At 43.0% G+C, this 16,842-nt stretch overlaps 1 protein-coding gene across 2 annotated transcripts in view; it reads right to left on the bottom strand.

Annotated features, from left to right (window-relative positions):
• Positions 1-14,422, bottom strand: part of LOC148014218 (protein PIN-LIKES 7-like) — a 162,009-nt gene extending 147,587 nt beyond the window's left edge. Inside the window, exon 1 of one of the 2 annotated variants that reach the window (XM_087666334.1) lies at positions 14,147-14,422. In XM_087666334.1, coding sequence (XP_087522460.1) covers positions 14,147-14,390 — 244 coding nt within the window. In that variant the 5' untranslated portion in view covers positions 14,391-14,422. The remainder of the gene's footprint in view (positions 1-14,146) is intronic. The other variant, XM_087666335.1, reaches the window with a different exon arrangement.
• Between the last annotated feature and the right edge of the window lie 2,420 nt (positions 14,423-16,842).

Genomic DNA, 16,842 nt, shown 5'->3' with positions numbered 1-16,842 from the left:
CTGAAGGCATCAGCATCAAATCAAGAAGGGGAAGATAACTTGGAGTAAAAGACTTTTGCAGATTTGGTATTCATTGACACTCAGTTAGTGCTTTTTAGCACTTGTGTCTCTCAATCAATTCTTCTGTTGCTCAAATCTAATAAAGTCTGAAGTTGATTTGCTACTGTTCCCGTAAATCTAACATGGGCAAAGACTCTCCAAATGCTCGATTCAAAGGAGTCGGATTCCACACTTGGCAAACCCGCATCAAGCTCATCCTGATGAAGAAGGGTCTCTGGGCCATCACAAATGGCAAAGAGAAGAAACCTCGGGACGCGGACCTTGCAACTACTTGGCAAAAGAATGATGACAGAGCCCAGGCCATTATCAAATTGGAGCTAGACGACAGTTATATCCATCACGTGGATAACTGTGAGACCTCACAGGATACATGGAAAAGACTTGACACCCTGTTCGGTGCACAATCTAAATCATCAAAGTATGGTCTCCTAATTGAATTCTTCAGGCTTGAAATGAAGTCCAGCACATCACTTGCCACACATCTTAATTACATGGAAGGACTCCTAACCCAACTTGCAGGAATCAACATTAAAATGGATGAAGATGTTTGCATCGGTGTTCTACTTAAGAGCTTGCCTCCTGAATATAATAATGTATCAACAACTTTAATCAACATGCCAAATCCTGAACTTGTTGATATCCAGGCATCACTGTTAGAAGAAGAAAAGAAGCTAAAAACTAAAGAAGAACCAAGTACCTCTAGAGATGAGCATGCATTATATGTTGGCAACAGGTACAAAGGCAAGAAGGATCAGCTCTTTTGTGACTTCTGCAAAAGGACCGGACACACCGAGAAGTTCTGCCACGCAAGAAAGAGATCCCAAAAGGCCTATCTAGTCGCAGTCAAAGAAGAAGAAGAAAATGAAGCAAAGGAAGAAGAAGATGAAGACCACCAGGATCGGAAGGACAAGACTCATCAGTCCTTGTACTCTCATAATTCTGATAGACTATTTTAATAGCCTTGTATTTTTCCTTGCCCTAATGCTTCCTGCCATAAGCTATGTAAACACCTTATGTAACTTGGCATTACAGTCCCTGTACACTTTGTGAGGCCCCTGTTACAGCCTCTGGATGTCCACCATGTTTATGGTACCCACACTTAGCTTTTTCTGCGACAGCCTCTGGTGTTTTGCCATGTCTGTGGTATGCCCACACTTTGCAGGTGGTTCTCATTACAGCCTCTACACACTTTGTGCCTTTCCTAGTTGTGATTGAGGAGGGGTGTTGAGAATCAGCAATCACACTCAAACAGCCTCTTTGTATGGAGTCTCAGGGTCAAGGACATGCAGGCTAACTTATCCCATATGCACAATGGTGCCTACTGCAGTTTCCTACTTTCCTATAAAGCATTGTACTTGCTTCCTTTCTTAATGCAATGATAGTACTCTTTTCATTTCAGTAAAGTGTCAATGTCATTGTCCACATACACAAGATTGTGTTTATGAGTCCAAGTCTCAATCTTGGAACCTAATTCACTTGTGTAACAAACAGTGTCCATTCCATCATGAGTCTACACTTCTCCTTCCATCCTCCATAGCTTCCGGTTATGCCATGCTCTAGATCCCGCATTTCTCACAGCAGTGGCACTTAGCCGGTCTAGGCACCCACGTCCACCCGGACGAAGGCCTAGACATCCACACCACAGACAAATTAAAGCCATCATTGAGCGCCACAGGAGACAGATGCCGAGACGCCTCAGCCATGCAGAGATACACCTCCCTAGAGAACAGACATATCATTGATAGAGAGTTTTTCTTTCTCTACTCTCACTTTTAGATCACTAACATGTTTCCCTTTTATAGGACACTATTTCATTTCTTTTTCAGTCTTATAGGCATGTTTTTTCATCTTTTTCTCGTTCCAGATAAGAAACACACCATCATTGTATGTACTGCTTTGGTCTCATAGGCCACATTGGCCTTTTAGAGACCTTAATATACTCTCTCTCTCTCTCTCTCTCTCTCTCTCTCTCTCTCTCTGTGGCCTCTTTATTCGTCATCGGCACCATGACTCGTAAGAAGCACGAGGCCTTCAATTTGCATGCGATCCATGTGGAGAGGGACACAAAGAAGTCCAACTCCCACCATTGGACATGCAAGTATTGCGGGAAGCGATATACAAGTGGTGCAACTCCGCTTCTCCAACATCTTTCCAAGACGGGGGGGCAAGTTGCTCCATGCAAGAAGATCCCTCAAAACATTACGGAGGAGATTCTCGCCAAGATGAAAGGGGGATCCACAAGAGGAGGAGAATCGGCACCAACTCCTATGCCTACTAACGAGGAAGCATCCAATGTGGGCGTACCTTCAACCGATGCAAGAGAGGCCTCTACCATTGGTGGTGAGGGCTCCACATCCGCATCCGGCTCCGGTAAAAGACAAAGAGTGGAGGCTCATGCAGTGCCAGAGAGACAATCATCTCTCTCTCAAGCTCCCGGTCATATGCGTGGATCGGTTGCCTTTCTTAGAGAAAGGCAATGACTTGCGGACATTGAAATTGCACGCACAGTGATTGAGTGCAATCTTGCATTCAATATTCTAAAGCAAGAGCAATGGAAAAATATGGTAAAAGCCATTGCCAATGTGGGTCCATATGAAGGATGGACCGGTGTCACATACAACAACATGAGCACAAGAAAGATTGATGAAGAGATGGAGAGGATTGATAGAGCCCTTGATCCTTTTCGAGCCGCATGGATAAAATATGGTTGCTCCATTCTCACCGACGGATGGAGTGATCGTAAGAAACGGGGCATCATCAACATACTCGTCTCATGTCCACTTGGCACTTACTTTTTGCAGACCGTAGATACCGGCAAGAGGGGGAGAAAAATGACGGGCGTATTCAACTGCCGCCACATTCGACAAGCTATCATTGAGGTATACCGTATACATTGCAATTTGTATTTTAAATTTGTTTCACTTTCTTTCATTATGATAATATCATGATTCATAATTGAAATTTGATTTATACATAACTTGTAATTTGTAAATTGTGGTTGTAGATGGACCCCTCAAATGTGGTGTAAGTTGTTACCGACAATGCATCGAATTGTCGGCACATGGGCCGTTTGCTTGAGGCCGAGTTCCCTACGATTATGTGGACTCCATGTGCAAGTCATTGTTGGACTTGCTCATGGAGGACATTGGGAAGCTCAAGTGGGTGAAGAGGGTGGTCCGCAAAGCTACATCAATTGTCACATTCTTCGCGGTAAAGATAAAGGTGCTTGCGATGTATCATGAGCATAGCACACTAGAGTTGAAGAAGCCTTCTTCAACTCACTTTGCTTACATGTGCCAGCAATTCGCAAGTTAAATTTTACAAAGTTTATATAGCGTCAATAACAGAGTTCAATACTCAAATTATGTCTCGCTTAGTTTATTGAAACAACTCTCAAATAAAACTCTCTTCCCATTGCTAAAGTTAAATTGCAATTTCAGAGGTTTCAAAAAAATAAGGTTGCATTATTTCTCTGATTGATAAAGTATCAATCAATCTTTTATTACAACGGATGTACAAGGTAATGCAAGAGATATTAGCCTTGCCTACTATCCTACCGCCAATGATGTGGCAAAAATCTTTATCAAAGCTCTTCCTCATAACAAATTTGAAGCATTTCGCAATGCTTTAAATTACATCCTTGTATGTTGATTACTTTTCACTCCAGGGGGGTTTGTTGGGTTTGACTCACGCCTACGCTCTTAGAGGAGTGTGATGACAAAGCTCCTCCTAGTGACAAATTTGAACCATTTCACAATCAGACATCTTCACCAAAGCTTTTCCTCGTGATAAATTTGAATCATTTCGCAATGCTTTAAATTTGATCTCCTTTGGTGGATGATCCTTGTATGTTGATCACTTTTCACTCTAGGGGGGTTTGTTGGGTTTGACTCACGCCTACACTCTTAGAGGAGTGTCATTGATCCATGATAGAAGACTAGGGCACTTTTTACTCTCCTTATGAGAGGTTTTCCCCCCCAATTATATTATCTTCTATTTTATGTACTTATGTTACACAGATCGGACACTTATCGTATTTTATACCTTTTGGGCATGTGTCCCTATGAGCAGAAGATCATTTACATAAAGACATATAAGCAGCAAGGATCCCCCCTCTTTGCATATGTAAAGAGTAGACTCTGATGGGCTGTTAATGAACCCTTGGCTGAGTAAAAAGGCATCAATTTTTGCATACTAGGCTCATGGAGCTTGCTTTAAACTATACAAAGCCTTTTTCAGCTTACATACCAAGTGTTTGCATCCCTGAATTACAAAACCAATGGGCTATTGTACATACACTTCTTCTTGAAGTTCCCCATGAAAAAATGCAGTCTTAATATCAAGTTGGTGCACAATTCAACCATGATGGGCAGCCAAAGCAATCATGGACCGAATGGTAGTCATAGGGGATGTAGGAGCAAACATCTCCTCATAGTCAATGCCCTTCTTTTGCACATAGCCTTTGGCCACAAGCCTGGCTTTATACTTATCAATGGATCCATCTGCATTTCTTTTCAGATTATAGACCCACTTTGTGCCAATGGCTTTCTTCCCAACAGGCAATGTCACTAAATCCCATGTTTGATTCTTTATGATAGAATCAAATTCAGCTTGCATGCCATCCAATGCACACTTTGTTGTGCATCCTCAAAACATTCTGGCTCCTCATCATCAAGTGTATGTGCTGCCATAACAAACTCCATTGTATTAGCATGATCATGCAGACAAACTTGTCTTCTAGTACGACCAACAATAGGAGCATCCAAATGACTATCTTTCATAGTCTGCAAGTACCATCTAGGCATCTACCTAGCTTCCTGATTGTGTACAAGCTCCTGCTGAATCTCAAATTAAGCATCTCACTGAATATTCAGATCAACCATTGGCTGAATTTCTACATTGCTCAATGGAGCAATTGGCTGAATATTTTGTTCATTTACCGAAGCTCTAGCCGTATCACCAAAAGAAATGGGAAACACCCTTTAAACACATCATTTGCGACCTGATATGTATCAAAACCAGCAAGGGATAATTCTGATTTTTCATCAAAAATCACATGCCTACTGACAAAGACTTTCTTGGAAACAGGATCGTATAGTCTATATCCTTTGCTCTCACTATTGTACCCTACAAAAATAATATTTGACAGCCTTGTTGTCCAACTTCTTTCTTAGTACTTTGAAAATATAAGCATACACAAGACACCCAAAAGTACGAAAGTGGCCAACTGAAGGTTTCCGAGACTGTTCCAAGCCTCAAAAGGCATGACATTTTTTAATGCCTTGACAAGGCACCTGTTCAAAACATAACAAGCACACATCACTACTTCCATCCAAAAGCCACGTGACAGGCACACATAACTACTTCCATCCAAAAGCCATGTGGCAAACTCTTAGGTTTCAGCATACATCTAGCTATCTCTATGAGTGACTAATTCTTCCTTTCTACAACCCCATTCTGCTATGTGGAGTATATGCAGTAGTATACTGATGGACAATGTCTTTCTACTTCAAAAAATTATTCAACAAGAAAGACATATATTCCCCCCCTCAGTTCGAACGGAGAGTCATAATCTTGCAATCATATTGATTTTCAGCAAGTGCAACAAAAGCCAAAAATGCATCATACACTCTCACTTTTTCATCAATGAGTAGACCCAACAAAAACAAGTAAACTCATCAATGAAGGTGACGAAATAATAACATCGACCCAATGACTTTGTCTACATAGGTCCACATACATCCAAATGCACAATCTATAATCTGACGGTTGCCTTAAAAGCAACGTCACCAGAAAACCAGAATCAATGCATTTTGCATCACTCACAAATATGCTCAAGAGGTCTCTCCAAGAGAGGTAAGCCATCTAGCATCTGAGTACGCTATATAAGCATCACCCCATGCGAGCATGCCATAACTCTGCCTATGATACAGTAGAAGTAAAACTAGATACTAAATAGACTAACTGATCAATCGAATAGGCATCTACATAAGCATCAGACTACCATAGTTGGCATGCCCCATGCAAGCATACCGTAACTCTGCCTATAACATAGCAAGAGTAAGACTAGATGCTAAATAGATTGACTAATCAATCGAATAGGCATCTAACTTATAGAGTCCATGACATAATGTGCCGGTCAAAACCAAAGTCAAGAATTCTTTATCCCTGACTATACATTTGTCATCATCAAATGTGGCCTACATACCACACTTTGCTAAAGAAGAAATGAACAACAAATTCTTCTTTATGCCTAGTACAAATAATGCATCCTGTAAACAGAAAGTAGAGCCATCAATGGCTTTCAAGTCAATCTCCCCAACACCTGTAACAAGGTAAGATGTATCGTTAGCACACTGCACAAACTTGCTAGCAGGAACTGCAATAACAGAGGAAAGCAAATCCCTACAAGATGTAATGTGCTTAGAAGCACCACTACCAAAGAACCAAGCGCTAGCATCCTTAGTAGAGCTAAATGCTCCTATCAACCCAAGAAGAGTCATAGCTACAAGTGTAAAAACAGTAGTCGCAGTCTACAACAAAAGACGCGGACCTTGTGGCAGTAGAAGGCGCATCAGAAACAAACATCCCTCACTCCTCCTTCTTAGCAATGTGCTTCCTATATTCCATGATGTAATAACCTAGCTTCTTGCAATAGTGGCACTTGCCCTTTTTGGTTTGCCTACTCCCTCTTTCTTATTGCTCTATGAAGTACCTGAACTTCCAAAACTCTACGGAGCATTTTTACACTGTCTTCCCTTGCCTTCCTGCCTCACCATAAAAGCCTCTTTAGAGGCTACTACATCCACCCCACTGTTCTTTCTTGTTTGCTCTTCTTCTAGGAGCAAACTAACCAGCTGAAGAAAAGTAAGTGGCTGCGGAGAAATTCTCACGATGAGACTTAGCATTCATTAGCTGCTCACGCAGGTCCTAAATTTTATTAAGATGATCCTGTATGGAGTCACCTTCATCCATCTTCACATTCTCAAGCTCTTTCTTCAAGAAAAAGATGTGTGTCTCATTTTTTCTAGCAAACATCTGCTCAAGTATAAGCCATGCTTCTTGTGAAGAAGCTACAGACCGTATGTGCAAAATTATAGACCGCTCAACTACCAATGCAATTAGTGACAATGCTTGAGCATCCCGTGTGTCCCAAGTCTTTTGTGTTGCTGATCTTTGAGGAAGTGACTGAGCTAGAGCGGGCCTTTGACCATGTCCTCCCGGAGGAGATGCTACAGTAGCCACAACTCCAGGACGAACTTCTTCACCACTAATATAATCCCAAAGATTTTTTGCAATCAACACATTCTTCTCATGAAAGACCATAGAGAATAATTATTGCCGTCCAATCTATCATCCTTGAGGCTTGGATACATATGTGAATACATTACACTATCCCTAATTGGCCATAGTAAATGTAACTATTTCAAAGAGCACAAAAGCAAGACCTAAAGTTGGAACAACTTGGAAATCTGAAAATTTCCGGAAATTACAGCATGCACCACAATGTAATTGACAAATATGTGTCACGCTGTCAAAACTGTCCAATGCACAAACAGTGTTCAGCAACACAACCAATGCAAAAGCCTCAAAATTTTGCTGTCCAAAATGCACAATTTCAGTCTATTTCAGACTGAAGCTGTAGTACATGTGCCAATGTCTGCACTAAACCCAAAAGCCCCAAATTTCTGACCCACTTCCCAAGAAATTTCTGCAATGAGTGTGTCCAAGATGCAAGACTGCCCAGGCAAAAAGAAACCCCTTGCTGAAATTCAAAATTTTGAATTAAAAATAGATAGATGTCTCCTTTTACCTTCTATGTTGGCAGGTCTGGTGCTGATGGCCGAGGTGGCGGAGCTGTGTGGCAGAGATGGTGGACCTAGCGAAGTGCAAGCAGACACGCGCCGGCAGCTGAAAGCACAAGCGGCCCTGGTGAATAGGGCACAGTTGGCGGCTGGGGGACCTGCACGTGGAGCAGGCACTACAAGTGGCGGGTGGAGCTGCCAGTTGGCAGGGAGCTGGTGCAGACGGCATCTGCACTAGAGGCACTAGCATCTGCAAGGTGGCGGCGCCGGTGGGGCTGCCGGCTGGTGTGCTCACACAAGACCAGGGCGGGGGAGCTGGAGCAACAGGCAGTGGTGGCATTGGCATAGGGAGCGACTGGAGGCACTGGTGGACTAAAGAGCAGTGCTGGCTACTACCACAGACTCCTGGAGGTGACGGAAGCTATAGCAAACGAGCCTGCAGAGAGGGCGAGCCTGTAGCTCTAATACCAAATGTGAGAGGTGGAGGATCGAAGCTCAATTGAGAGTACACAGTTGACAGTGAAGAGAGTAAGAGAGTGAAAACACAGCACGACTCTGATAAGATTACCAAAGAGTAATGAAAGCACAAAGTACAACCCTTAAACCTTAGGGTTATTGATGTGCATTCACACCCGAAAGGTGTAAAACATGTTAAGAGCTCAAACTGTGTAACATAAGCACATAAAATAGAAGATAATATAACTAGGGGGAAAAAACCTCTCATAAGGAGAGCAAAAAGTGCCCCAATGTCCTATTGCGGATCATCAACACTCCTCTGTGAGCATAGGCGTGAGTCAAACCCAACATCACTCGTGTTGCGGAACCCCTTAGGCTCATTCATGTAGATCTTTGTGGTCCCACATCCACTGCCGCCTTAAATGGCGCACTATACTTCTTTTTGATAGTGGATGATTTCTCTAGATACATGTGGGTGTACTTCCTCAAGCACAAGTCCGATGCCTTTACTTATTTCACTGCTTGGGTGCTAGTAGTCCATAACCAGACTGGTCATCGTCTGGTACTATGAGGAGTGATTCTGGTTGCAAGTTTACCTCCCACAAGTTTTGTGAGTTTCTACAGGAGCAAGGTATTACAGGCTAGCTCACATCTACCAACTCCCCTACACAGAATGGAGTCGTAGAGCATAGGAACCAGACGTCGTAAACATGGCACGCTCTATGTTGTTCGCAGCAAAGCTCCCTCAACACCTTTGGGTCAAGGCTATTAATACTTCAATGTACATTCTCAATCGATGCCCGACTAGGACAGTCCCTAAAAAGACTCCATATTAGCCATTCTTTAGCTCTTGGCCTGTTATTTCTCACTTCAAAGTTTTCAATAGTCATGCTTATACGCACACTCCTGATGACAAGCTAGGAAAGCTCACCCCTCCAGCAGATCTCTTGATTTTTGTGGACTAATCTTCTAAAGCGAAAGCCTATCGTTTGTTTGATCCTCGAATAAACAAGGTAATCATTAAGAGCACGTCGTCTTTAATGAGAGAGGCATCGTGAAGTCCTTTGCACTGGACTCTTCGTCCTCCCCTTTGCTTACATCATTTGAGATCCTGCCTATTGAGCCGGATCTACTGCTCGCTCCTAACCTTCCTACAGATACTTCAGCTCCCCAACCTCCTCCGCAAGACCCCTTACCTTGTTGGCACCAGCAGACTATGTGGGATTCAAGGATCCTTCCACCGGATCTCACTCCAGAGGGCCCTAGGTCTACTCGGCTCACCCCTTTTGCTTCATATGCATCGTTGTTTACAGCTAATTATATTGCACATTCTGAGCCGGATAGTTGGCAGGAGGCTCTCCAAGACCCTCTATGGCATAAGGCCATGGAAAAGTAACTGGACAGTATTGACCGAAATGAGACTTGGACATTGGTGGATCGTCCTAGTCACAAGAAGGTCATCGGGACAAAGTGGACCTTTAGGACCAATCTAAAGGTTGATAGTACTTTAGACAAATACAAGGTTCGCCTTGTAGTGCAAGGTTTCAGGCAAAAGCACGGCATTGACTACGAAGAAACCTTCACACATACTGCTCGGTTGACCTCCTTTCGTCTGTTGGTTGCCTCGATTGACCTCCTTTCATCTGTTGATTGCACTCACCGTTCACCACAATTGCTTGATGTATCAGATGGGCGTCAAAAGTACCTTTCTGAATGATTATTTAGAGGAGGAAGTCTATGAGAAGCAGCCTCCCAGCTTTTCTTCCGCTCATCGAACCGACAAGGTATTTCGCATGCAGAAAGCTCCTTACGGCTGAAGCTAGCGCCGAGATCTTGGTGCCACAGGATGGACAAGTTTTTACAGACTCATGGCTACCATTCTACCCCCTATGATCCAAATCTATACATGCCTACCACTAGCGTGGGGGTTAGCTATATCCTTCTATATGCTGATGATATCCTACTCATTGGCTCAAATTCTACGGCTCTAACAAAAATTAAGGCATAGTTTTGTGCTACCTTCGAGATGATAGACTTACAATTGTTTTCTTATTTCTTAGGGATGGAGATTGTCAGATCCTAGGGAAGTACCTTTCTGTCATAGCAGTACATCCTACAACTGGTGAAATAGTATTGCACTAATCAAACACGGCTAGTGGCCACGCCTCTAGATCCTACTATCCATCTGCACTAGGATACCTCGGGTCCACCTTTTGATGCTCGTACCTATTCTTCTGCTGTAGAGAAATTACTTCGGTTGATTCATACTAGGCCAGATTTTGCATTCTCGGTTAGTTTGCTTAGTCAATATTTTAATGCACCTAGAATGTCTCATTGGATTGCTTGTCTTCGTGTGTTAAGATATTTAAGGTGTGCCTATAATTTTGAACTAACTTATAGACATGGTTTATGCTTACAAGGGTACACTGATTTTGATTGGGCGGGAGATCCTGACACCCGGTGTTCTCGTGGAGGCTACCTCTACACCTTGGGCATGGCACCCATCTCTTGGGCCAGCCGTAAGCAGGAGACGGTGGCAGCTTCCACGGATGAGATAGAGCATCGAGCTCTCTTCGATGGCACTACAAAGGCCATGTATCTGAGAAACTTGTTGGTTGCACTTCAATTCCCTTGCAAGTCACCTACCGTTGTCTACTGCCATAACCAAAGTGCCATTTGCTCTTGCAAGCAATCCTACCATCTCCCCTCGAATACGGCACGTAGTGGTTTATTAGCACTTCACTAGAGAGCAAATTGAGCTAGGCACCATTTGCCTAGAGTTTGTGCCATCAAGCAACAATTTTGCAAATATTTTGACCAAGGTGGTCAACCGGCCGGTTCTATAGTATCTTCTACCATGGATCCGCTAGGGTATACCCTCCTCTACATCTTTAGATTGACAAGGAGAGGAAGCTTTCCTCTTACTTCTCCCTCCAGTTTGAGAGGGAGCGGTTTTGATCTCATCAACCACCACTTGAGGAATCTTCGGGCATGAATCACATTCTCCACCTATCTTGGACAAGTGGATCAGAAGCCGTGTCACACTACTTGTTTGGACCTTACCGCAATACTTAAGCATTGGTGCAATCAGTGGCTTTCTCAAGGTGTGAGGTATAAAGAGAAAAGGCTTCATGAAGGGCTTTAGACATGGTGATAGAGTCTAGACTATAGATAGGAGTCAAGACTCGAGTAGAAAGATGTGGTAAGAGAGATAGAGATGGAGATGGATGTGGTAAGAGAGGTCAAGTTGTTGATATAGAAGGTGGTAACAGAGGTGGAAGAGGATGTGGTATGAAGTCTTGACTCTTAAGATTAAAGAGAGGAAGAGAAAGGAAGAGGAAGCGGTCGAAAGGGAGGAAGAGAAAGAGATGGAGATGACTCATGAGCTTGTGAAAGAGGTGGAGACTTGAGGCTTGAGTGGAGAAGGCTTGAAAGTTGAGGGTGGAGATTGAAGTGGGAGAGGGCTGTTTATAGTGTATATGATGAATGCCATGTATAAGGTCCTATGTGCTTACGTCCCTCAGCTTACGATGCCATTCTTAGATGATGTGCTTGTTAAGGGTTGCACAGAAGAAGAGAAGGATGAGACGTTGGATGATCATGGATGTAGGCACTTTGTGGTAGCCATATTATGAATTGTAAGAAGATTTTGACTAGGTTGGCAGAGGTGAATCTGACTTTATTAGGGCTGAAATCAGTTTTTGGGGTGAACAAAGTGCTTATTGTTGGGCATATGTATGGCTACAATGGTAGCAAACCTTCATCTGCTAAGGTGGATGCCATCAAGAAGATTGCTGACACCAAACAAGGGTTGGATGCATTCACAAGAGGGCCCGAAAATTTTTGAAACAGGCCCACAAAAACATTCAGAAAACAGTTTTAAAAAGGGGCAAAAAAAGGTCAAAAAGTGGTCTTTGCACACAACGATCAACTGGTTCAAACAGTCCAGATTGAAAGGGAACCGGATGGATCAAATGGATCTGACCAGACTGGACAGAACAGACAAGAAGGTTCCATCTGCGGACAGAATGCAACCTTGCTGTCATCATCAGTCTACCTCACAGCTACCATCCCCCAAAGGTATTACCCTTGCTATCACATCTACACCAGCATATTGGCTGCTTTCAGCCTGTTCATTGTCTCCTCCAAGGTGTTACCAGACTGCACATGGCAACACCTGGTCTGACATCTCATCAACAACTAGTACTTGTTTTCAAGGTCTTCCAGCCCTTTTTCACCTACCATGACCTGTCACACAGCTGTGTTTCACTCTCAAACGTAAAGTAACCTGATATCCAACGCCCATGTGGCACATTCCTGCTGCGTTTTGCTGCTGACTACCTCAATTGCTGATTCCAACAAGTACAAATCTGTGTTTTGCCATTCCATTTCATTGTGATCAGTCTCTGCATCATCTTCACCAGTTTTTCAGTCATCCTCTACACCAACTAGCAATCAAAAGGTGCATGACATTAGCCTCAACTCCAATCTACATCATCTACTCCAGATTTGGTGATATTGCTGCAGCCAGCATCCATACACAAAGAGGTCAGTCTCCATCACTCTCCCTCAACCTGCTCCTACGAAAGTTGGTGGTTGTTGGACATCTCCACCTCTTGAGCATCTACATGCTTATCATCTTCTTAACTCATTCGTATTCAACATTCATTCATTCATTCATCAAATGCTCTTCTTTTCTCTTTTTGCGTTTTGCTTTTTTGTCTTAGTTTATCATGTGGTAGTCATGTTTGTACCTTGTGTTTTCTCAATGCAAACCCTAGCATATCTTCACAATAAGTTCTTTGGTGCGTTTATGGCTGAGCTACAAGTCCCACAGCTTGCAGCACTCATTTATATCTATTAGAATGAGTAAAAGCTCTACATAGAATTTTATAGTAAAAGGAAAGCCTCAAGTGCATAGAAGACCTTGGAAACAATGACAACTCCAAATCTTAAACTTGGGATGAGTCTATGTGATCTTACCAATGCATGCAAAATTGCATATGGATTATGGTGCAGGAAGAAGACCTACCTCTTCAAAAGGTTCAAGCTACAAGATATCTTATCATACAACTTGCCTCGATCTATTGATTCCAACTGAAAGAATTGGAAACTTGAAGGTGCCTCCTAACTCTCCTCCTTCAATGAAGAGTGATAATGAATTAGATGATCCTAAGATTCCACATCTAGCCAAAAGTGTACACTTGTTGAGAGCTAGAGCTAGGTTTTTTTTCAAGATAAGACATAAACCCAACCCGCCCCCCCCCCCCCCTCCAAACCCCCGGGCCCACCCCCAAACACCCACACAATGATGAGTGATAAATGGACTAGAGGTTATCCTAATACTCCACATCTAGCCAAAGGTGTGTGCACTTCTTGAAAGCTAGAGCCAGTTTTTAAGATTAAGACCCCCCCCCCCCCTGCGCCAAACACCCGGAAGGGGACAGGCCTCCCCTCCAATTATTAGCGAGAGAGTGAGCAAAGACATGCTGGCATCTTTCCTATGCACAGATAGGATACCCCCCTCGAGAGCTAGAGCTAGCTAGAGGTGAACAATATCACAAAGTGTACTGCTGAGACAATTTATTCTGACCAAAACCTATCATTCATTCATCGGACAGGACCTTCTAGTATGAGTAGAACTTTTTTCTAATTTCTCTCGCTCATGGCTTTAACCATCTCAGCGTCCACAGCCACGAGCAGCAGCCTTTACTATATCTCTCCACGTATTGGGATATCTTTTCATCCATTAAAGTTAGTAGTACATTTTCAAAAAATGACGTCGAATAAAGCATAAAGAAGTTAGGCAATCACTAGCTGCTCACCGCAGACGGCCATCAGATTGATGGAGGCCTTGAGGGAGGTCAAGAAGACAGTTGGATCCGGATGAGGCTGGGAGCAACGTATGGTGAGTGCTCGGGCATGATGAATGCGATGTGGAGCGATGAACTGGTGACCAGGAAGGAGGCGAAGCCGGAAAGAAGCCGTGCTGATCTGAATGCGAGGAAGCCATGGAAGAAAAGAGGGGTTGACGAGAAGGCTGGGCCGAGAACCTGCAAGGAAATCCATCCTTCTAGTTACCACCCTTAGCGTTGGAGAAATAGTGCATAATTCACAATAACTTTAAGACAAATTCCCACGAGACATAATTCCAACGTGGTGAATTCTTCCTCTCTTTTTTTTTAAGGTAAACACAAAATCTACACTATCTCTTAATTTCAACTCTATTCAACCTTTGGCCAAACCTTACAAAAGTCTATGGGGCACGCATCCCAAAATTTCACAAAAAACATAACTCTCAAGTCTTAAGGAAAATCCCTCTCTCAAAATAGCTCTTACATGAAGACTTTAAAGAACGGAATTTTTATTTTTCATTATTGGAAAAAACAATTACAAGACTCTGGACTCCTATTCAGTGGCTCCATTCAGAGAATCTTGAGAAAAACAAGCACACAGAAACCAAATATAGCTATGTTTTTAGAAAATATCTCTTACATAAAGACTTTGAAGAACAAAAGTTTCATTTTTCATGATGGAAAAAACGATTATAAGACTTTGGACTCCTATTTTGCAGCTCTATCTAGAGAGCCTTGAGAAGAACAAGTGCACAAAGACCAAATATAGCTATGTTGTCAGGAAATAGATAAAGCATAGAGATTATGGCAATGAACATGCAACTACTGTGCCAAGACTAGACCTGCACTAATAATACCATCTGCCATCTTCCACCATCCAATCTTTATATAAGGAATAGCTTTGTCAATGTTTGTGTGCTTTTGTGAGCTTCTAAATAGGTAAATATCCACAGTGGCACTTCTAATTGCTGATTTCTAAATTCTAATTTCTAATTTTCATGATGATGAGATGATTACCGTATTTATGTTCATGTGCTTAGGATTTTTGAGAACAGGTAGAAAGGAGATTACAACACCCAAGCGACTGTGGTGAAACTTTTGCCTTTTGACCATCCTCCTCCACCTACAAGTGTACAAATAAATTTAAAATATAATGTGATTGAAAATTTAAAATATGGAGAGAGTGTGTCGAAAGCCTACTTTCCAACCAATGCCTATGTCTACATTTGTGTTTGCTTTCATGGTTACTATCTATTACAGCCCAATGCCTTTGTGTTGCTCTCTCCATGCTTCTAGCTGCTCTAAAGAGATAAAGAGGGATAGAATCATATCGCTTGCCCACAAGAGAGAAAGAGAGTGAAATGCCTTCAAAGAGAGGGAGAGAGGGAATCTTGCGGGTCATAGAATACTAGATGGGCATGGCTAACTCCTGCAAAACATGGCATGCATGTGTTGTGATGCCACGGCTAAGGAAGTTGCCCCCCTCCCCACCACAATGCAAGCTTCCCCATCTGCCTCTACCTTCACCCTTTAGGAAGTTGGAATGGTACATGTCTACAATGTCTAACAAGATAGATTCAAACAAACTTCACCTAAAGGTCCGACGGAGTAGACTCCAAAATATTGCATTGCGTTGTATAAATAATGACTTAAAGCTCTATGGGATACACTTCATGAAGCCTCAAATCTATTAAAATTTGTAGACTCGTATCCAACTTGGACTCCTCTCCCTAGAAAGTCATCCACTTGATATACGTGAGGAATAAAAATTGACTTAAAGCTTTGTAAGAATACAGTTCGTGATGCCTTAGATGTGCTCCGAATTGTGGACTTTCCTTACTGCAAAGCCATCCTAATGAAGTGATACATCAAATTGATATACCTTACTCAATTATCAATCAACCCTTGAAGAGTGCCATATCCATCTCTATGGTGGGCTTTGTGTGAACACATGCTGCATTGGGTGTCCTACAAGTGGGAAGCAATCAATGGTGCTAGAGAAGGGCTTAGAATTGAAGAACAAACTGTGTCTGAAGCTAGTAGAATCTAGGAAAGTCTCCCAAAGAGGATGATGAGCATAGAAATGTAGAGAGAGAGAGAGGCATGAGGAGACCATTGTATCTTCAATACTTCATTCCTGCTTAATGGAAGGAGAGATAATTATGGGAAAGTGGGGAGTGTGGGCCTGCCACATGGCATGCCCACACTCCCCACTCCCTCACACTAGTATCCCCCCACTCCCAACTCCCAATCAACACCCAATCTTCACTCCACCCAATAAATACAATCCAAGGCTATGTTTCATGAGTTTGTGTACATATATATTGAGAAGTTTTGAGGTAACAACTATGGGGAAGTGGGGAGTGTGGGCCTACCACATGGCATGCCCACACTCCCCACTCCCTCACACCAATATCCCCCCACTCCCAACTCCCAATCCTCACTCCCCCCCAATAAACACAATACAAGGCTATGTTTCATGAGTTTGTGTATGTATATACTGGGAAGTTTCAAGGTCACAACTATGGGGAAGTGGTGAGTGTGGGCCTACCATGTGGCATGCCCACACACCCCACTCCCTCACACTAGTATCCCCCCACTCCCAACTCGCAATCATCACCCAATCCCCACTCCCCCCCCCCCCCCCCCAAAAACACAATCCAAGG

Source organism: Lygodium microphyllum, chromosome 25 (genome assembly GCF_053477565.2).
Source record: "Lygodium microphyllum isolate KBCC chromosome 25, Lygodium_microphyllum_v1.1.10, whole genome shotgun sequence".
NCBI classification, from domain to species: Eukaryota; Viridiplantae; Streptophyta; class Polypodiopsida; order Schizaeales; family Lygodiaceae; genus Lygodium; species Lygodium microphyllum.
The sequence above is the reverse complement of the archived record's forward strand: the minus strand, read 5'-3'. Positions and strand labels throughout refer to the sequence as shown.